This window comes from Gambusia affinis, linkage group LG22, assembly GCF_019740435.1.
Source record: "Gambusia affinis linkage group LG22, SWU_Gaff_1.0, whole genome shotgun sequence".
NCBI classification, from domain to species: domain Eukaryota; kingdom Metazoa; phylum Chordata; class Actinopteri; order Cyprinodontiformes; family Poeciliidae; genus Gambusia; species Gambusia affinis.
In genome coordinates, this window is record NC_057889.1 from 11,756,059 (window position 1) to 11,778,431 (window position 22,373).

Below are 22,373 nucleotides of genomic sequence, written 5' to 3' on the forward strand. Positions count from 1 at the left end.
CTATCTATCTATCTATCTATCTATCTATCTATCTATCTATCTATCTATCTATCTATCTATCTATCTATCTATCTATCTATCTATCTATCTATCTATCTATCTATCTATCTCTCTATCTATCTATCTATCTATCTATCTATCTATCTATCTATCTATCTATCTATTTTAAGGGGGTCTGCCCGTGTTTTGCTCCCTTGTGAATGGACAAGGACTGGTTGCCCACTAGCCCATCTCAGTCCTGTAATCCTTCACTCCCATTGGCTGCTTCCAGGACATCCTTCCCCTAATCGACCAATAACCCTCAGCTCTGCGCACCCCAACCACTCCTTCCTCGTCTTAAAGAGCCCTATCGTCTTCAATGGAGACCCAGTCGCTTCACTCACTTTACTCAGCCAGAGAGCACGCTTTCTTCTCTCTCTGCTGCTGTTCTCCATCCATCTGTCTCTTCATCTTTTAATTCTCTCTGTCTCTCCATCCATCTCTCCTCCTTGATTCCCTGTTCCCTCTCCTTTCTTTGCATTCGCTTTTCCCTGTTTTTCTTCACTTTTTTCCTCCTCTTCAGCAATCTTGAATGTTCAGCACTTGTTCAGACTGGAGTTTTGTGACCCAAGGAAAAAGGTTTATTTCCTTTTTATTTGCTACTTTGAGAGAGTTGGAGAAAGGAGCGAGGCGAGACCCTTATTTTTGACATTATGAGGAGCTGATCTCCTTTTCCAGCTTTTCTCCAGCTGTTCGTCCTGTTGTTCTTCATTCATTGTTTTTTTTTTTCTTTTTTTTACTCCAACACCTGGAATGCTTAATGTGGACTGATGGATGTTTCTGAACTGTGCATCCCAGATCCCCTCTGCTACCACAACCAGTGAGTGTTCCTCTTTACTCATCTTTCTGTCCTTTGTTCTTTGTGTCAGTACTTTTCAACAAAGTAAACATCAAAACTGTCCCTTACAAGACAGAAAGAAAAGAAAAGAAATTTGGCGCCTAACGTAAGCATTCCGACAGAGGAGAACGTCTCTGTATGGGACATCTGATGTACGAAATCTCAGCTGCAGCAGCAAAGCCTGCAGGGAGTCCAGGATGCACGGCTGCACCAGATCGGTCCAGCTCGGCTTCAGGATGCAACATTTCATAGCATTTATTGAATACTATTTTACATTGTAAACATGTAGTCTGGTAGAACACATTGTGGCTGCACACTAGCTCGGAGGTCAGACAGTAAAAACTAAGTTTGGAAAAAATAGAAAAGTTTCTGCAGGACTTTTTCTGAAACTGTCTTTGTATTTAAAGTACCGTAAGCACAAAGTATTTAATGCTGTTTTCCCTTTACACCCAGAAACAAGCTTTTTCAGAAAAATAAATAAATAAATAAAATGGATATTTTTTGGCTCTAAATTTGACTGGCAGTTGTTTCCATGGCATTAATTATACCAAGCAGGAGCGTGACAAATAAAAATGTCCCAAGTGTTGTTTTATTCACAAAGAGCTGCTTGTTTCGGAGCAATTTCTTTGGATTCATTTTTTAAAAGTTGAATATTTGGTGATTTATTTTTGCAGTAAATTATGATCAGTGTACATCTAAACACACCCATGATTTTTTATTCTAGGACATTCTAGGACTTAAAAATGTTTTAGCATTAAAAACAATAAACTGTTGACAGCATTAGTAAAACATATATTTTCTGGTGTGCTGTTGGACTTAATTCAGTCAGCAAAGTCATATAAGGTGTAGTTTACCCAATAAAGGGAAGAGAAACATTTGCACTTACAATTTGCTCAACTTTTTTTAGACTTTATGGTTTGGTTTTGTGATTTATTTGGATCATTTTAACAAAATGTAAGTTCACATGAATTGCTCTGCATGTGTTCCAAGTGAAAAAAAATATACATAAATGAGAAAAAAAAACACCATACATACTTCATAATATGTTCTGACATTGTTCTATTGTTTAGTGTGTGCGCGCATGTGGGCGTGTGTTTGTTTGTGACATTACTCACTTCCACAACAAGTATTCTTCTTATGCTTTTCTAAAGGAGTAAATTCAACTTTTGGCATGACATTTACGTTGTCCCAGATTTTTCACCACCGGGACGTGAATGTGGTGTAGCTGCTCAACTGTTTGCAAACAAAAAATCTGCACGACCGGCAACACGCACAGAGCTGTGCTGGGATCAGTTTGGCTCTGAAGAGTGCCATTAATCCCAGCCGAGAACTTTTGGTAAGACGACCTGCCTGGTAGCCGGAGGTGAGAGCTCTGATGGCGGTCCAGTAGCTCTTAGTGTAGGAGCTACTAATTAAACAAGCACGTTCCACAAATAAAAAGTGCATCAGAGCTTCATGGGAATAACTGAAGAGAAGGGAATAACGTCCCTTGACATTTCAGTCCAAAATCAATACGTTCCTTTAGTGCTGAGCACTTCTGCTTATTTTATGTGAAACTTTTTACTTTCAAATGTTTAAAATGAACAAACAGCTTAATTTCAAGTGAAGAGCAGTCCTTTCAGTTTTTACCGCTCTCTTTGCTCAGATTATTTATTTTTGGTCCACCTGTCTCACCTCAGTTTCCCTTCACAAACTGGAATGTTTAAGCATTCAAACATTTTTACACGATCACAATTACACACATGAATATGCGCATGCAAATACATAATAGACCAAAGCATTGCGCTCCAACCTTATCTAAATTTGGCTGTGGAGACACCTGACAGTGTCTGTTAAGACAAGCATTATAATGTTGTTCGTTCCTCTGAAAGTAGAATGAATAGAAAACATTTCAATTCATGTAAGCTTTTAATGCAATATAAGAAAGCTAAGAGAGTGGATTTCAGTCAACTTTATTACATTCTACTTGCCCAATTAGCAGGACATGTGGCTTTTTGCTTTTCTGGCATGTTTTAGGAATAATACATAAGAAAAACTGCAGCCAAATATTTCTTATTGTCGCATGTTGCTATGAGGGAAAACGGTGAATTCACTGAGTTGCAAATATGAAGGAGATGGAAAAATTAGTCGTACCATGGACGTCCATCCACGTCCATGGTACGATAATATAATCTTATCGTACCAATAAGATTATATTAATAAATAATTATGGATATTAGAGCATCTTTTACTGTTTCATAAATACTTTTTCTCTGCAATAATTAAATGTATATAAAATCATAATGAAATAATTTAAAAAAATCCCTAGCAGCAATGTTAGAACAATCTAAACAACAAGTCTTCATTTTAACATCTTGATGCAGGAAGCTGTGTAACAACTTAGCGGCTTTGCTTTAATGTTACCTGAAACGTTAAGCCCAAAAATATTTATAATGCTGGCAGTTTAAAGAGTAAAATCATTTTCATTCAACCAAGAAGTCTGTTTCTGATAGGAAATTATACAGGCACTTCTGACAAGATTTATTGGCAATCAAACTACTCTAATAAACACTGGGCACTTTTCTTTGCAAGTTTCTGCTGAGACTTTGGTGATTTACCTTCAAGTTTCTGTGGTCAGAAGGCCTCTTAACCATCTCCCTAATCTTTAGTTCCCTCCACAGATTTTTTTTTCTTCTCAGAATCAAGTCAGAACTTTGACTGAGTAACTCAGAATATTACTTTAAGTCAGAACATACATGTCAGTAAAATTAAAACATAGAAATTTACCTGTAGGAATATGAGTGGACTAAAAATTAGGCAAAAATAAAGACAGATACACAAGAAGTGATTTTTCTGTTATTTTTTTCTTCAATTAACAGTAACTGTAAAGAGGTAACTATACGATGCAGTGTCTTTGAATGTGATTAATCTCTTCTGAGAATGGTAATGGTTTTAAGTCACTTTTCCATAACAAAATGCTTTACAGTGCAATTTTGAACCCTAATGCAGGAACATGGTGAAGTCTTTCTTCACCGTGTTTGACAATAACTTTGAAAGAAATGCAAAAATAAAAAATAAAAATAACCAAATCCAAATCATATTTCCGCATTTTTAGTAAAGCTTATAACAACTACTCAAAATGTAGGTATACCATGAAAAAAAGTAAATTAAAGTTAATTTCAAAGTAAAACTAATTAGGATGGAGGACATGGTGACTATACTGCGCTTACCGTGTGTGGACAAAAACGATCCGAACGCTTCCTGCTGCCATCAGTCAACGCTTAATTTTCATGAATTCAAAAAAGAAATGGCCAGAATTTAAATAATTAAAAAAAATAATAACTTTTAATCTTGGTGCCGTATTTTCTCCACAGCCAGCTTGTTTATTAATGGCTCAACATGCGGCTACAGCCAAGCTCTATTGGTTCACAGTGATGTTATGAGAGGCGAAATAACTTCATTACATGTCATGACCCCCCTTGATATAGATATATCCTTTAGGCAGCTTGTCAAGGACTCTGAATTCATGAGGATGTAGATGGATGCCGCCACCTCCTTTTTGTATGCATTTTTTTTTTGCAGTGACTCCTCAGTGCAAATCTGAACAATATGCTCAGAGAGGACTTCTTAGCAGGAGTTTGTTTTATTGATCAAATGAAATTAGCACACAAACACAGAGAAGAGATGAAGCAGTTTGTCTCATCATGAAGCGTAACTCAGGCGAGATGTTTAATTTAATGGGCCTCATTGTAGATTTGCGAGGTCTCACATTGTGAACTTAATTCCTCTTCACCACCTTCATTTGCATTGTGTCAATTGACCGGAGCGCTTACTGTATGAGCTCGAGTCACGCTTGAAATTCAGCCCATGCCCTAATACCATTAGGCAAATGCAAAGTTGTGTCATTTACACATTTGAGAAGAGGAAGAAGAAGAAGAAGGAAAAAAAAGAGGAAAGCTGGAGGGGAGGGAGGGGTGAGAGAAAAGCCAATTTGTGCCGAACAAGACTCGGCTGTGATTATCAGTGGATGTTATTACTGTGGAGAAGCAGACGTTTGAAGGTTATGTTTCTGGGCAGTAATTGAAATGCAAAATAACATTAGGATCGATGGCCATCTCTGTTTATTTATGAAATCAATATCGTAACTGTCCCACATGAGTCCTCCTCTGATTCCCAATGACGGCTTAAGTCTCTGGTCGTTTATTCCCCCCTCCCTCCACCACCACTGCCACCCCTGCAAAACCGTCTTCTGTCTCTTTTTAAAAGGCAGTTAGGGGTGTGTTTGACTTTGCAGAGAGAGCAATTTCCTCGAGGTGGTTGGATGTGTATGTAGATGGGGGGTTGATACTCCAGGTAAGGAGACATCATCCATGTGGGAAATCTATGCAATCTCTCCTCGTGGCTGTGACATTGAGGAGGCCATATGCTGGAAGTTCTGTGTACTACGTGTTCGTGCATGTGAGTGTTTGCGTTGGAGACGCAGAAAATTAGACAAAGTACACTAATGCGGCATAAACCTACCGCTGGGACTCAGGAACTTAGAAGGAAAATACTAACTTTGAAAGTTAGAGAATTAGACCGAAACTAAAAGGTCCTTTTTTTTTTCTTTTTTTTTAATTCTAGCAAGTCAGTCTGTGCAGCTACATGTTGTGACAGTATACCCCTGGGGGCGTGAAGGTGCACATGGCAAAACAAAGGGAAACAAAGTGGCAACTGTGCCTCAAACAAATATTTAACAGTTTAGTTGCAAGTCCAGACAATAAAAATAGCCTATTCCCAGATTGTATACAGTATAAGAAATGTATGAAAATACACTCCGGAGGTGACTAAAGTTTTAAGAAATTTTAAGTAAATTAAAGGGGTATGTTGGTGTTTTTTAAGAATTTACCCAGATCAAGTTAACAATTTCAAATTTATATTTCAGTAGTATTTGTTTGCATTTAATTGGTCCAAGATCACTTTACCTTTAATCTCCAGGTCAAATCGTGAAAATAAAATTCTTACTCATTGCCTGCATGAAAACTAAAAACTTCCACTATTTTTACACCCTAAATGCATCAAACAGCCACTTTATAACACTTCTTTAGATTTCAACAAAATTCACATGAAGATTAGATTAGATTGATGCTTAATTTAGGAGTCATTTTGTATTCTCTTATTTTCTGTTGAATTTAAATCTCTTCCCTCTCTGTTAATTATATTAGCCGTTAAGAAAAGAAGTCTGAAATTCTCCGTTAGCGTGAAAATATGATCTTTCTCTGATTTAGGTTCCTAATGTTTCTAATAAAACATGTTTGCTGCTTTATGCTTTTCTTGATGTCAGACTGTGTGCTGTGTTTGACTGTTTGTAGAGCGATTAATGGAAGAACAACCACAGGATACATATATGTATCAATGTGTGCTAAACTGATGCAAAGATTATTCCTTTCCTTTACGGATCTTTAAATCTCCTATTTAACATTATTGAAATTCAGTTTTAGGGTGATATTCAAAGTAAGTGTCTCAAATAAGTTTTATTATAGCTTATGTGAGGTTTCCATTGCTGTCTGGTAAAGAAGAGAGTAAGAATTGTATAGTTAATTAGAAAAAATAAATTAGAGTGAAAAAGTAAGAAAAGTACTTCTTGTAAAATTGGCACAAATAGATGTGCTTTAAATAAATATGTAGTTTTTCTTCTGATATATGAAGACTTGATGGACATATTCAGAAATTTTCCAACAAATAGAAGTGTAAATACTTAATTAGTGAACAGAAAAATTATAAATAACACCTTAAAATTTACCAATTCTCCATGCACTTCCAGGTGTAAATACAGTGCTGCACCTTATATATATACTACAAAGATCCTGGAATGTATTTTCCTTATAAATAAATATTTGCATCTTGTTTTGTTAAAAAGAGCAAAAACAGATTTTCTTTTACGCTAGTTTGTTTTCCATGAAACAATTTTAGGTCCCCAAAACTGTCAGAATGAGAGATTCAGCAACTTCATTTTCCCGAAAGGAAAACTTTTCTTGGCGTAAAGTTGTGCTGGAAAGAAAGACTTGTGTCAAATACAAACGTAGCAAGCAAATATTTTCCCTCTGAAATCATAAAGTAGACACTGAGGAGCAGAGCTTAAATAACATAAGGTGCTCATTTCGTACAGCTTTAAACACAGTCACTGTAAATACATAGTACAGGGTTTAAGATGAAAAAAACTTAAAAGAACTTCTTAATATCTCAAAGTATGAAAACCATAAACCCGAAGATCTCCTGTTTTAAACAAAAATAAAAAATTCTGAAAAATATGCAAAAATGTTCAGAAATCTTATAAAGTTACACTTTCTTTTTGTAGTAATCTTAAAATTAAATACAATTAAATGTAGTGTGTATAATCTAAGTTTAGGAAACCACATCCATGCACAGCTTTGCCTCCTGACTACTGTAACACACTCATTGTGAAACTTCAATACATCCAAAACTCTGCAGCAAGAATCCTGATGAGAGTGAAAACACAAAAATATCACCTTCTGTGTAAGGTGATATTTTCACTTTTTTCACTTCCACCTTTTGTGGAAGTGAAAAAATGGTCTCTGATTTGAAAGAAGCTCTCACTCTCAAGTTCAAATACACATCTCCTCTTACTCAAATCTCTCAAGAGGACTTAAAAGATTTCTTTTTAGGATTACATTTGGTTTTTTAATTATTAGGTGTAAGGTTAAACCCAAAAGAAATTCCTATCTCTGGGAGATTTACGTTGAAAGTTTTATTTATTTACTGAAAATAATGTTAACTTTTTGTTGTGGCCCAGCCAGAGTTCAGTCTTGAATCTGTGGAGGAAGTTAAGAATTCAGCAATACACAAAAATGTATGTCCTGTCAAAACGTGAAATAAGGAGGTCACCAATTATATAAAAGGTTTGGTGGCTCATCAAAAAATTTTCAACTTTCTTTTGACATGCCGCTATGTAGTAAGATGATTATATTTCTTTTATATTGTTTTATTATATTTATAGAAATGTCGATCTCATTTCATTCAGAGAGAAACGTCTTGATTAGATGAACATAATTGTTAATCTAAAACTGCAAGGAGTGTGAATACTTTGAGCTAAATTGTAATTTTGATTCCATTTTTCTGACTGATCTTGACTTCTTATGGATATAATTCTGTGCTTTCTATCAATAACTATAAATTAGATCCTTTCACTTCAGCTAAATGCTTTATCCTGTAATAGTTCTAGCTCAGATCTATGTAATTTGGATTGCAAATAAAGTTGTGTTTTATTCTGTTATATATTTTTTCTTTGTTAAAGGAGACTTAGACTGTGTGGTAAAGACAAGAAAATCTTTTTTCTCCCATTCATGACCTTTTTACTTTTATGTGAGCGCCTATATTTTTTTGATGACCTTGATTTATGATGCGAATACCTGCATCACCCTTGTGTGTTGTTGTTCCTGCTTAACTCTCCAGACGACATGCACAGCCACCCTTTCTGCCTTTCGCCACGCGTGACCATTCATTTTCCGGACACACTGATACCGTGGACTAACGGCGTAATCTATGTGTTTTGTGGTTCGAGCTACTCAGTTTAAAGCTGATAGAGTTTGCCCCAAACAAGGACGGCCTATCATGGAAAGATTAATGAACTAATTTCATGCATGGCTCCTTGCTTCCGTGTGCTTCTATGTTTGGCTGCATGTTCTGCACAGAGATTTTCGCTGCATTGCTTGCAACAAGCTTAACCCCAAGTTTAACACTCATGTGTTTCCTTGGTGAGGAAATGTAAGGTTAGGATACCTTCAATAAACACATGCTGATGATTCTTTCGACCATATATGTTTTGGTTCTGGATGTGAATTTATCATCGAAGATTGGATTGGTTCATAATTGACATACGCAAACATTAGAGTTTTTGTCAAGTGCTCCGCTGAGGCATTTTTGGGCTGGAAAAGTAGAAAAAGAAATCACAGCTGACTCGTGTTGCTAACTTTAAGCTGTCTGGACGGCTCAGTGGTTTTCCGTAAGTAGTGAAGTCTCATTCTTGCCGTGTGATGGACAGACGGAAACCCATGTCTGCTGCGTCCACAGTGGGATTGTCTCACAGCAGCAGAACAGAGAAGGCAGGTGACCTTCACGTCTGTCTGATGAGTCCTGCTTGTCTGCTCTGTTTGTACCATTTTTCTGTGCAGCGGAGCACACACTAACCTATTAGATATTAGGTGCAATGCATTTGAGGGCGTGTGCGCGTGTGTGTGTGTTTTGCCAAGGGATACATCGAGGAGGGTCAGGCTACACTTTAAGAACTCCATGTCTCTTTATAATAAGAGGAAGAAAACCAAATTATGAAACTACGTACCTATTTCTGTCTGTGCGAATCGGTGGTTCGTGCCATTATTTCATTTGGACAGATCTGAGAGGACCCATTAGAAATTTCCATTAAACGTTACAAAAAACATCTCCCCAGCGTTGCTGTGTGCTAAGTGTGGAATGAACTACTTTTTACCAACGCCACAATGTACTATTCCATAGGGATTCCCCCCATATCTAGCTGTGATGATGTATTAACTGTTACCACGCCGCTTTCTGCACCTCCCTCTGACGGGAAAAAAATCTGCCCTCTAAACTGACTGTAAGCACATGCTGATTTTCAACAAGATTTAACACGAGTGCTGTGAATCTTTTATAAACCACAATGGCCTCATGTTGAAGACGTAATGTTGTATTGCTCCATCTCGTACTATGTTAACAGTCCTGACTAATTAAAAATGCATAAGGAACGTCTGAGATCCGTAAGAGGGGGGGGTTTATTTTCTCATGCCTCATCTTAAACAGGAAGGAAGCGGAGGAATCGATAGATCCGATCCGGGCTTGAGGGGAGGGAGGCTACCTTCATCCCTCTTTCCATCCTCTGTGCTGTGCGTTAGCACTTAAGAGAAGTTCTATGCTGTCAGAGCCTGAGGACTTAGTGACTTAATGCAAAGAGGAAAAGGACATCCCTTACCATTAGCACCAGATCTAAAACAGGGGGCAACCCTCCAGAGCACTTAGGAAAAATGCAAAAAAGAAATCAAAAGAATATACCTTGCCTTAGCCAAATGAGTTTTTGTAAGGATGCAGGAAAATACTCAACTGCTGAATGTTGCAATTATGATATTGGTGGCGATCAGTCCTTGATTTAGCAGGATGTGGGAGCATGGCCTAGAGTTTGTTTGGTCCCTCTAATAAAGTTTCTTTCATACAAATTGCAGAAGGCAGCCAGACACTGGCTTCAAGATTTTTAAGGCCTGTCCACATTAAAATGACTAAAATTATTAATGTAACGGTCCTTTCTGACCAGCTTTTTAGAAACAGCAACATTTCTAAAAGTGCATTACTCTTTAAAGAAGGACCCAAAATGTTGCTAACTGTCAAATTTGAATTGTGTGGTTACATCTGACATACTGGGGTTTGTTTGGAGGCAGGTCTATTATTTATTTATTTATATTTAATTTACAAAATCTAATGTTTGAAAAATTTGTAATCACAAAATACAAAATACAATCCTCTTTGCATTAGTGGGGCTCCTGCCCCTGTATGAGATATTGTTGAAGTCTGAGCCAGATTTTTATCAGTCCTGCCACTAAAATCTTTGTCTAGTGTTAAGATCAAGGACAGGGAAATTTCACTCAAATGTCCAAATATACAATATAATTCAAAACCCTATAACAATCTGTTAGATATTGCATCCAGGAAACATTTTGCCATCACAATTCTTGGACTCAACTATATTGAAGTGATCACTGTGATTTGGTATACTGTGCAGCTGACATTTTTAATGTGGCAATAAAAACTTGGACAGAGTCAAGCTCCAGCTCAGGCCTGATTTTATTACCGAATATTCTGTACACATACACTGAGAGACTTTGTGACTTCAAATTAAAATTTATTTTTGATTTCTTTATTTATGTAAACTTTAAGTATAATTCATGGTTATGTTTATTATTTTTACACGATTCATTTTCATCTCTTTGAGTTTTTTAAAATAGTCCATAATGTGATTGAGGCCAAAATAGCATTAACTTTAGATTGCTGCAGGTCAGTTACAATTTAAATGCTAAATACAATATAAAAAGACTCAAAATTTTGCTAATAAGTATAACTACAGCAGCTTAAATAAACTGCACTGACTCCAGAGTTTGTGCACCAAAGACAACAAAGTTCCAGTAAATAGAATTATTTAAGCAGTTGAACTATAATGAGCTATTCTGCCATAGTCTCATTCAAATCTTCCATAGTTTCTTCTTACCTTATAAAAAAAATGTAACTGTAATGAACTATAAATGAATTTTGCTGATGCAGATATTAAGTTCATGTTTATTCACCTTTGAGTTGACCTGAAGCTGTGATCTGCATGTGATCGCAAGAAATTGTGTGAATGTTTCATTGTAGTTCTATTCTCAAACAGAATTTAAAATTGCTTTTAATTCCAAGCGTAATCAGTTAAGTATGTTCTATCAAGAATAGCACATTGGTAAAACAATGCATATGTGGTTTTATGCAAATTACAACAAAATAGAACTGCATCAGTCCACGCCTACACACTCTCAAATTCAGAGAAACTATGACGAATAACCAATGACAGGAGAGGCATGTTAAAAATATCCAGTCACAGCAAAGTATGTTAGTTCCCAGATTTGTTTTTGTTTCAGCCAGTTGCAGTTTAAAACAATCCATTGATTTTTATGGCTCAAAACCTGTGTTACACGTCCCAAAGGAACATTAGCCGTAATAAGCAGAACTGCAGAAACTGCAGCATGTCCGCTTCTGCATACAATCAGTTCATAATTCATGATCATGTGCTGTTAGTGTTTTAGTCTTGGAACGTAAATGCTGTAAAATATTCTAACATGACTAATTTGACAGAGCTTTGACCAGAGTGTTCCCTCTCAGAGAAAGAGGAAGTCTGCACTTCATTTAATCGATTTGATTAATCTTTCCAATAGGTCAAATTTATTTATAAATGCATTTGAATGTAACGCTACGGCAGTTAAGCTCAGATCTCGACTTTACGTGTGTTTGCGAATTAATATCAATCATTTTTGGTGTGTGGTTCAAAAAACATGCATTGTTGTGGAGTGTAAACTAGGAGAGAATGGAAACAAAATGTTGAGAACGTTTCACTCATATGAAATGTTTAGCATCCTTCCACCACAAAACGTCATCTGTAATTCAGGGTAAGTCTCCCTTCCTGCTAGGGGACTTTTAGGGTACATGCAGGTACTATGGTCAGCTCTTGTGACCATAATACCTCTGGTTCCCGCAGAGGAAATGACCTGGGTAAAGGGTCTCCTAGTAAAGATTCCTGCAGTGAACACACACCTTTACCTTACTACATAGGTTAAAACACACCGAAAATGTAACTTTTTCATCTTCAGCTTGTCATTTTGGCTCTGGAGTGGTTAACCCAATATGTTATTGATGTCAGGTCTTATTCAAGTATTGAAATCATTGTTTTTAAGCCAAGCTTTGTTTGTTCTATGTTTTCCTGTGGTGAAAAAGCTGGTAATGGATAAAATAGCTCAAATGTTTGAGTTTTAAGTTCCGAAAGAAACAACAATAATACATTTTCTTCCACAGAGAAAATGGTATAAAGAACAATATAGTTCTCCCAAAAGAGTTGTTTTATGTCCTGAGTCTTGTTTTGTCAAAACAATAACAAACATAATCCTTGAGTAGAATAACAACGGATTGGATATATAAATGTCTGCCAAAAAATTAAGAAAAGTAAAAAGCCATAAATGAGCACTCAAATAAATTTAGGACGTCGCTATGTAATTTAGGACATAGTTTGGAACATCTTGAAGTATTTAAAGGCTTTTAAGGCTTAAATATATCATTTAACATTTTAAATTAAGACTTCCAGGAACCCTGAACAAGATGAAAAGCAAAAATGTTTTCTCAGGCCAGTGCTTCCAACCGAGGCAGCAGTAATCTGGCACCATCCACTGGCAAAATAACCAGGACTATCGATTTGGTCATCTATTACCCACAATCCCCCAAATGCTGAGCGTAACACCTCTCTCTGTCCATTAACAGCCTTCTAAGCTTTCATTCATTCATCCTTTCATTCATTCATTTGCTTCTGGCAGATGGACAGTTGCGGGCATTGTTTTCAAGATGTATGGAGCATATGTTGACATGGTCGTTAGTTACTATTTTGCCTGAGAGGAATGGGCTCTGTCGGTGATCTGCTTGGAATTCCAGCACATTAATGGTTGTGTAACGTAATCTATCAAACTCAGCTGAACCAGCTGATGAATTTCTCGCAGAAAGATGGACCTATGAGGGTTGAAAGCCAGGGAGGGATATTTTTTTTCTACCGCAGTGTAGTGATGCACATCGTATATCTCTTCAGAAAATATCGCATTAGTATTTATATATAAGCTTAAAAAGTTGTTGTTTTAATCTAAGACTATTTAATTTTTGATGCAATTCAGAAAATTTCCTGATAAATCCAACTGCAAGTATGTTTTTTCTGTACCCATACAAGTGTCACCCTCTATGTGTTTCTCCAGGTTGCTGACCAGAATGCCCACTGACGACCGACATCTACCCTCCAGCTGTGGTTCTTACGTCAAAACCGAGCCCTCCAGTCCGTCTTCCTCACTCGTAGACACCGGCAGCCATCACAGTCCCAGCGGCAACTCAGACGCCAGTAGCGGCTACATCAACGGCAGTGGCGGGCGCTCCCACATCTTAGACTCACCTCCGATGTTCAACCCGGGCATGCTCGGTGGCGGCAGTGCGTGCTTACGCCGTTATGAGGAGTGCTCCGGCAGCATGGCGGACGACTCGCCAATTAAGTGCGAGTACATGCTCAATGCTATTCCCAAGAGGCTTTGCCTGGTGTGTGGCGACATTGCCTCAGGGTATCACTATGGCGTCGCCTCTTGTGAGGCCTGCAAAGCCTTTTTTAAAAGGACGATACAAGGTATTTTACAAAGTCTCTTTGTGATTTTACAGACTCCTGAGTTGCAAATTTAGAGTGAAAAATATTTTTTCTCCTATTGAGCCTTCAGTAGGCAGTAACACATAAACAGACCAAGTAAAGCATAAGCAACGGGATGAACCTTAAAAATGGGAAAGATATGCGCAACAGATGTTGTCTCCAGGTATTTTTCAAATGCAATCCAATTTATATAGAGGTATAGTCAATTGTATTTAATTGCATACATTCCCAATTGATCTTAGTATAACACTATGTGGGATAAATCTGTGTTACCATAAAATAGGAAGTTGCGAGTGGAGAAAGAGCAGAACACTGACAGGGAATAGAGTAGTTTCCACATGTTTATTCAACCTTCATGTTAACCGAACAGAATCCGTTTCGGGCCCCTACTAAAAAAAAAACAATGAAGAAGAAGGAGACAGCTCCTCTTAAAGGCACAGCACAATTCCTTAGCTATGGATCAACTTTACTAAATAGCTATATGTGACCTCATTAATTGAAAAGGAAAAATAAATCAGCTTACATACTTCCCCTTCTTTAAATGAAATGTTCTCATTTCAAAATAAAGGTGTTATAAAAAAAAATCATCTTACATTAGTTATAAAACAATGAGGTAAAGTTGGTCAAATGTTTTCAATCTTTCGCAGTGGCAACGTGGCGACAGTGGATAATTTGTTGCCGCAGTTATCCTGTTGCATGTTGGGAAAGTGGAAAGGAAAACTTCCCTTTAACAGGAAGAAACCCGTTTCTCATTTTCTCTGATTTTACTTTTTATAGGCATATGTTTGAGTGAAATGAACTTTGTTCTTTTATTCTATGAACTACTGACAACATGTCTCAGAAATTCCAAGCAAAAATGTTGTATTTATTTGCAAAAGATGAAAAATGGTCAAAATCATGAAGACAAATCTGAAAATGCTCTTTGTGGGTGGTTTTACAAACAAAATTAAAGTTTAATTGATTCTATGCTGTGATTTTAAGACAGGCTGACAGAAACTAAACTTATTTTAAAACTTGAACTAAGCTTAGAAGTCTTCTTATGAAGAGAAAAACTGACATCCGGATCAAAATACATGCTTTTTCAACTGTGCACATGTTTCTTAAACCCTAGTTTAGGTTAAGAGACTAAAGTTAGCACCGAAACTTGAGAAATTGTAGATGTAGAATAAGGAATCCCTCACCTTTTACATTGTTTAATTCAGCGGTCAGTTCCAATCATTTTAAGTATAAAAAGAACCACTATGCATATGATTTAGGTGGAACAGGTCTAACTGTCAGTATAGTAAGGACCGTCTTTCTACTGTCCTTTCTCTCCCTTTTCCTTCCGCTTGCTCTCCTTCGCGGAGGACAGGCTAGTGCCGAGCTTAATCTGTCCGTCATTCGTCCTGAGCCACGGGAGTTTCAGTCAATAACAATCAGTGTTGGGTGACTGTAATTAAGAGCCAGGCATTTCATTGGAAGAAAAGTCAAGAAAGGAGAACAGAGGTGCACGTCTCTTCTTTGTCCTCAGACCCCCCCCCCCCCCCCCCCTTTCCCCCCCTTGTAGCCCATAAGCAAGGGGAAAAACAGACGGGGGTCATTTAGAAGCTCAAGCACGTGTTGCAGTGGCAATAACAGAGATGGGAGACAGTGGAGGGTCTACATTGAAGAGTCCTCTAAATAAACGCAAAGGGACAAGGGACGGTGGGGACGTGGTCATTCACAGAAAGGAGAAGCCACTTTAATGGAATGGTAATCAGGGAGGGGGGTCCCGGCCCCAGTAAAGGAGGAGAACAAGGAGAGGTCCAGCTTGAGTGGAGATGGGCGCGTGGATAATAGCATGGCATAATAATATATCAACATTTAGGGGGAAAATAAGAGAGGTTAAGGAAGGATATTAGAGTGGTTGAAATGTCCTTTGAGAAATAAAGGTGGACACAAGACCTGATTAACTAAGAGGGTATGCCGACAGTGAGCTTTTAGACATAGGCAATTTAAATCCAACAACCCACCTTCACCACACACAAACACACAGATACATGTGCAAACAAGGTTATTTTACTACTATGAAGAAAAAATAACAGAGGAGTGTTTTCTCTTTTTGCTTTATCTTAACTTAATTCATTGAAGTAAAACTCGCTGATACACATGCTCTCATTTTTAGGAATTATGTGTTTTAAATGATAATGATAAAAACAAGACTACATTTTAATTTAATGTTTTCTAAAAAACACATTAACATATGAGAAAATGTCTTTGTCATTAAAGAAATAAGTTTACACGCAGAATTTAAATATCAAAAATCTGATTTTTTTTTTTTTTTTTGAAATGGGGTTCTGTGAGGCATATCTTACTATCCAGTATCTTACCTGCAGCAGAAAGGAGTCTAAATAATTTTGGAGTAATTTTAAGTAATTTTTTTAGCTATCTCAATGAGAAGCAGTCATTTTTTTAACAAAAGTCTGGGATTATTTGTGCTGAAGACTTTTTTGTTCCATTTGTGATTAAATACATTTCTTTGTAAAACACATTTCCCAACAGAATGGGAAAAAAATGCATTAAAAAGATCTTGGTTGAAATCTGCTTTCAGCATGCTTTTACTACCATTAACTTGTTCTAAATACAAATATTCATTACTTGGTGAAATGCATCCATAGATCAGAAGAATCGGTTGTCACAGATCACATTTTGAGTGATACATAGTGAAGTGAGTGATGATTATCAGGTTTTAAATGAATTTTAACAAAACTTTATTAGAACTTTTCAATCCTTTTTTACCTTGCATTAATCTAGAACTAACAGTGATTGTCAGTAGGCTTGTGCAGCTCCGAGTTTCTGACCTGAAAAGATTGTGTCTCTGCTGTTATCTTATGATGGCACCAACATCTTTATCCTTCCACTGCAAAACTTTCTAACTATTTTACTTCTATAGATGAGTGTTTCTGGCATGTTTTTAAAGTTGTTTTAGGGAATGTTAATTGTGTGTTTGTGATAGACCAGCCATTTATTCTGGGTCTTCAGTGGCATATTTAAGTTGTTTTGTTGGTGTCTCACTCTATCCCGGGAAATTACATTACCTAATATACAATGCTGGAAAAATCCACTTTCAACTTTCGCATCTAATTAAAGCAACTCTAGAAATATGTTTCCGAATCATTTTTCAAAGAGATACAGAGAATAGATGCCAATATAGAGACGCTAAGCAGCATGTGTTTGTTCACATGAGTGCTGGAGTGAAGAGGATTTTCCCCATTTTGCTAAAGCCTCTCGGTTTATTAGACTTCACCTAGCCTAAATCCAGCAGCAGTCCCTGCCAACATCCTGGCATGGTTCCCTGGACCCCTAGCTGTGCTTGTGACCCCGCCGGCACCGTCTATGCCAAGGATTCTGACAAATGTTGGCACCTTCTCCTTGACCGATGGGGGGTTGAATGTGTTTTTTAGAGCGGGGGGCTGTAGAGGTGGTTGAATGTGGTTCTGGCAGATCTGCAACCCACAACACCTGGTTTGCTATTTAGGTAGCATTGATACAACTCTGGCCTTCCAGTCATGGACTCTGGAGTCATAGAAATTTAGGGAGTTTTATCAACTTTTAGGTGTACATTAATTCAGATTAAAAAAAGAAAAAAGAAAAATTGACTGCAGCAAATTCAATAATGACTGTTTTGGATCAGACTGATTAAATTGCACAGAAGATATATTCATAGTAAGCCAAGATCCATCACGACAGACTTGAATAATAGATTTAGCCTTGCTATGTGATACAGGAGCTTTAGATAGTCCAGCTGCTTGGTATATTCATTCTCTATATAAGGGGAAAAATATTTTAGAAAAGAACTCCCGCATCATAGAAGCTAATTGTGTTTTTGAATCATGCTGAAGTGGAACTGATTTGTAAGCAAATGCCTCCAAAACCCTCTTCTTTTACAAAGATGCCACATAGGGTCAGTTTGGGTTTGTTGTTTTCTTTCATGACATCATATGTATATTCCATACATTGTGTTATAGCATGTTGTTTCTTTGAATTTCTAAGGTATGTGTGAACTGATCTTTTCTTCAACAGGAAACATCGAGTACAGCTGTCCAGCAACCAATGAGTGTGAGATCACCAAGAGGAGACGAAAGTCCTGCCAGGCCTGCCGTTTCATGAAATGTCTTAAAGTTGGCATGTTGAAGGAAGGTGAGTCTGATTACTCACTTTTTAACCAAATACTCTTCACGGCTGCAATTTTGTTTGCCTAATTTAATCATTGAATACTCTGTAGATAACAATTATCAGAAAAACTATTTCAACATCTGCTTTTTACCGGTGCAACCATTCCTTTCAGCAACATTATGATAATATTATTTACTTTATTGCTTCTGGTTGAAATATAAGTTTCCTTTTGACGTTTTTCAAAAAAAAAAATAGTGCTTTGCAAAAGGCGTCATAATCCCTTAGCATTTCAAAATTTGTCATGTAATAACAATTGATTTATTTTACTAGAATTTATGTAAAAAAAAATTCTAGTAATTATCCACAAAATAGCGGATAATTGTGAAGTGGAAAGAAAATGAAGCCTTTTTTTTTTATAAATTAAAACATGAAGAGTATGATTTGTAAAAGTTGTTTTATCCAATTTGTATAAAATTTACTCTCAGCTGTTCAATGAAGGCCTCAGAGGTTTGTTAGAAAACATAAGTGAACAAACAAAGACCAAAGAGCGCAACACATGTGGAGACGGAAAGGGGTAAATGCAGAGCAATCCTGGAAGAAAACCTCTGAGAGGCTGGGAAAGACTAGGGAACTTCCAGCAGGACTGCAACTGGGTTGCTTAGATTGCTGCATTGTCATGAGGTAAAATGACCCAAATTAAAGGCCAGATCAAAAATCCATCAATAATCTGTGACATGTTCACATGTACTCTCCATGCAGTTTGATTGCCATGAGCTATTTTGCAGAAAATAATTGAAAAAAAAAAATTCTATCAAGCTGTTTCTACAAAGTAATTCTGCAAGATGGCGTATTTATTTAATTTTTAAATAAATAATTTGAAATAATATACATTGCAGTACTTGCTTGACAGATAGTGACTAATGGTGAAAAAATAGTTTTGAATGCTTTTTCAAGGCTCGTTGGGAATCAAGCACAAACTAAAACTTTTTTGTCCCTATTTAAAGTTTCATCGAAAGAACTGAACGTGTATTACTTCAATCTTCTTAAGATCATAAATAAATTTAGCTTGGGCGCACGGACCAAACAGAACAGATGAAAGACAACTCTTTTATGCACCGATTTTTCAGCCTATAGAAGACAGTGTGGAGATCCCCCACCACTTACTTACTTACCTCTCTCCACACCGATGAGCATCTGTGTGCTTAACACAGACAGTTTGGAAATGCTGCTGAGTTGGATGTTCTTACCGAGCCTGAGTGAAATGTGTAACAGTACTCTTGAAAAGCGCACAGAGCGTTCCCCCGGGGAGTTCTCCTCTCCCCTGGGCTCTGGGTGGCTCTCCCTCTCCCGCTCCGTCTGAGTCTGCTTTGCTTCCCCTCTCCTGCTTCTGCCGTATTGATCTGCTAAATGCTTTCCGAACATGCCGCCTCACTTCCTGCACGTGTTGTTTTTCCTCCGGTGAGGGACCTCTGGGAGTACTGGAGGAAAATCTAGCCGATAGATTTTCTCTTCTTTCTTTCTTTTTTTTTCATTTCTGTGTTAACCTGAAAAAAAAAACTCAGCTACATAAGTATTTGTGCATTAATGCTAAAAAAATATATATGTTCTTATATGGTGGAATTTAAATATAAAAGCTTTAGCATTGGCTTTCTTTTACATTTCAGAATTTTCTGCAAATTCAGAAAGTGGGATATTTTTATATGTCAAGTTGGAATACATATTATTTGTGCTCTCTTTTCACTGAATAACATAAACTAATACATCCTTTTAAATATAATATAAGTAAACAGACTTTTACAACTATGTTAAAAATGCCTAACTTTTCAATTCAGTTTAATTATTATCACAATTAATTAAATGATATACTATTCATAAAAATAAAAAAAAATAGCATTTTAAGAATTGGATTTAAAGCCTCACTAAAAACTATGTATTTCCTAAAATTACACCCTCACTCTCTCAGTTTATAACAAGTAACAGGTATACACAAACATCAGTGTATTTTAAAAGGATTTTACTGAAGCGACTAAAGTAAAGTAGCAGTTAACCCTCTTAGGTCAATATTTTTGTGAAATTATAACTACAGCCTTGCACATTTGTACACATTTGCTCAGCTCATTGTATCCGAGTTAGAGTAAATTTTTAGACATTGTATTAATATGCTTTAATCTTAACTATTTCATTGTAGCTTTGTATTTTTAGGGTCATTGTTGTACTGGATGATAAGCATCAACCCTCTCCTAGATTTGTAGAGTGAACAAGCAGTTGAGTCCTGTCAACAGATTCTCCCACCTGGGTGGATGAACTTTGCTTCTCTTCCAGAGTTAGCATGGAGTTCCTGGCAGCTTTTCAGATGAATGCTGGTCTTCATGATGTCTTCAGAGCAGCTGCTTTTATTATGAGATTATTTTAAACACAGGCATGCTCTATTCACCGGGCGAGTCACGAAGGAGGTGATTGTACTAGACTTGTAGAGCTGGCAGATGCCACACTTTTCAGATTTTCATGTGTTTATTTAGATGAAAAGTAGACTTCAATTTTATTATTGTTTTGACTCCTTGCAGACTTAAGAGAGCTTTTGGATGTTGTACTCCGATAGTCTTTAAGAAAGAGAAGTTTGGTTTTCATAAGTTAATATGTGAGGAGTGGAAAAACACATTAAGCATTTAAGTTATTGGCCATGCCCTATGTCTTTTTGGTACTGCTAATATAAATGTGTTTGAAAATATGTATGAATGTAAGTAATATTCAAACACACCTCTAAGAACAAGCAACAGTGAACAAATAAGAATTATGATGACATTATGATTTCTTGCAAACTTCAACTAATTGCCACTTCTTGGTTGTCTCCTTAGTAGTTACAGTGCAGAAGTGTCAAACATGAAGGTCCCCTTGGGGCGCAATGTGGTCAGTTGTTTTAAGTGTCCAATAATTTTTTTATAATTTGCCCCCTGCCAACCTTCATCATACAGCACCAGCTGCTTGGGCGCTTTAGTAGCAGGTTGAAAAAAAAAATTATAATACAACCCTCTTCATTTTGAAACTTGCCACAAACCAGTGGACCAAGTCTTTACACTGTTTGCTGGTTAATAATAAGTGAGTTGGTAAATATTGTTCAGTCATAAATCAGTCCAGTATAAAAGGACATACAGTGACTTGCAAAAGTATCTAAACCTCTTTTTTTATTATTTGGAAGTGAAAAAAAATAATAGATTGTTTCAAATATTTCTTACAAATAAAAATCTGAAAAGTGTGGCATGTATTTTTATTTAACCAACTGAGTTAATATTTTGTAGAACCCCGTAGAATTTTTTAGTCCCTTTGGGATTAATAAAGTATATTCATTCATTCATTCATTCATTCATTCATTCATTCATTCATTCATTCCAAAAGTTAAGCATAAAGGGTTTTTTTGTTTTGCTTTTTACTCCTAAAAACTAAAACTTTTGCTCATTTGTTTTTGTAAAAATAGCAGACATTCAGCTAGGTTTGACAGAGAGCATCTGTGAAATTCTGTTGAATCAGATTTCACATTGGATTTAGGTCAAGATTTTAAATTGAGCCATTCTAATACATGGATATGTTTTAGAATAACATTAAAGCTCTGGCTGCATGTTTACAGTTCCAGTCCTGCTTCCTCCTCAGTTTTAACAGGTTTTCTTCCAGAATCGCCTAGTATTTAGTTCCAGTAATAGACTCAGAAAAGCTTCCCTGTCCCTGAAACATACAATCGTACTGCCAAACAATTGTGTGAGGACTGTGTGATCAGATGCATGTGCAATTTTAGTTTTTCTACACATTATTTTTGGAATGCAGAACCAAAAGTACAATTTTTGTCTCATCTTTCATAAGTTTGCTTCATTTGTATTGGTAAACTTCAAGTAGAATATTTTGTCTCTTTCTTTCACCTGTGTCTTCTATGAAGACTGGGTTTGTAAAGTCGTCCTATCAGTAGACTGTTGTTCATGAGCAGCTCCTCCAGAGTTACTAAAGCGAGCTGAATATGCTAAACATGCCACAATTTTCACCATGTATTATTTTCCTTAAGCTTCTAATTAGAGACTTTGTTTTGGTCTGTGTCATAAAATCCCTGCTGGCTGAGTGGAAGCTGCAGGTGCCTTTTTAGGAGCTGCGGCTGATAAAAAGGTCACAAGTTCAATGGAAAAACCTTAACGTAATTACAGCTTGCAGAAGGTATGGTGTCAGTACCCAGCGCCAGGAGTTGCCACACGCTGCTAAAAGAAGCGCTAATACTCTTTAGTGTTACTGTGAAGTCATAGCTTACTAGTATTAAATTGCTGTGTTGGATTTATGTGATTTTACTTTCATTAATATTTCTGCAAGTTGTAGAAATTATTTAAAAAAAAATTTTATGCTCTGGCAACATCTAGTTGTGTCTTTAGCCGTCATCCG

The 22,373-nt window shown here is 36.7% G+C and overlaps 1 protein-coding gene across 2 annotated transcripts in view; it reads left to right on the forward strand.

Moving 5' to 3' along the window:
- Positions 1-366: 366 nt before the first annotated feature.
- Positions 367-22,373, forward strand: part of esrrgb (estrogen-related receptor gamma b) — a 44,378-nt gene continuing 22,371 nt past the window's right edge. The window contains exons 1-4 of one of the 2 annotated variants that reach the window (XM_044106928.1): positions 457-618; positions 838-859; positions 13,393-13,808; positions 17,868-17,984. In XM_044106928.1, the coding sequence (XP_043962863.1) occupies positions 13,406-13,808; positions 17,868-17,984 (520 nt within the window). In that variant the 5' untranslated portion in view covers positions 457-618; positions 838-859; positions 13,393-13,405. Of the gene's footprint in view, positions 860-13,392; positions 13,809-17,867; positions 17,985-22,373 lie in introns of both variants that reach the window. The other variant, XM_044106927.1, reaches the window with a different exon arrangement.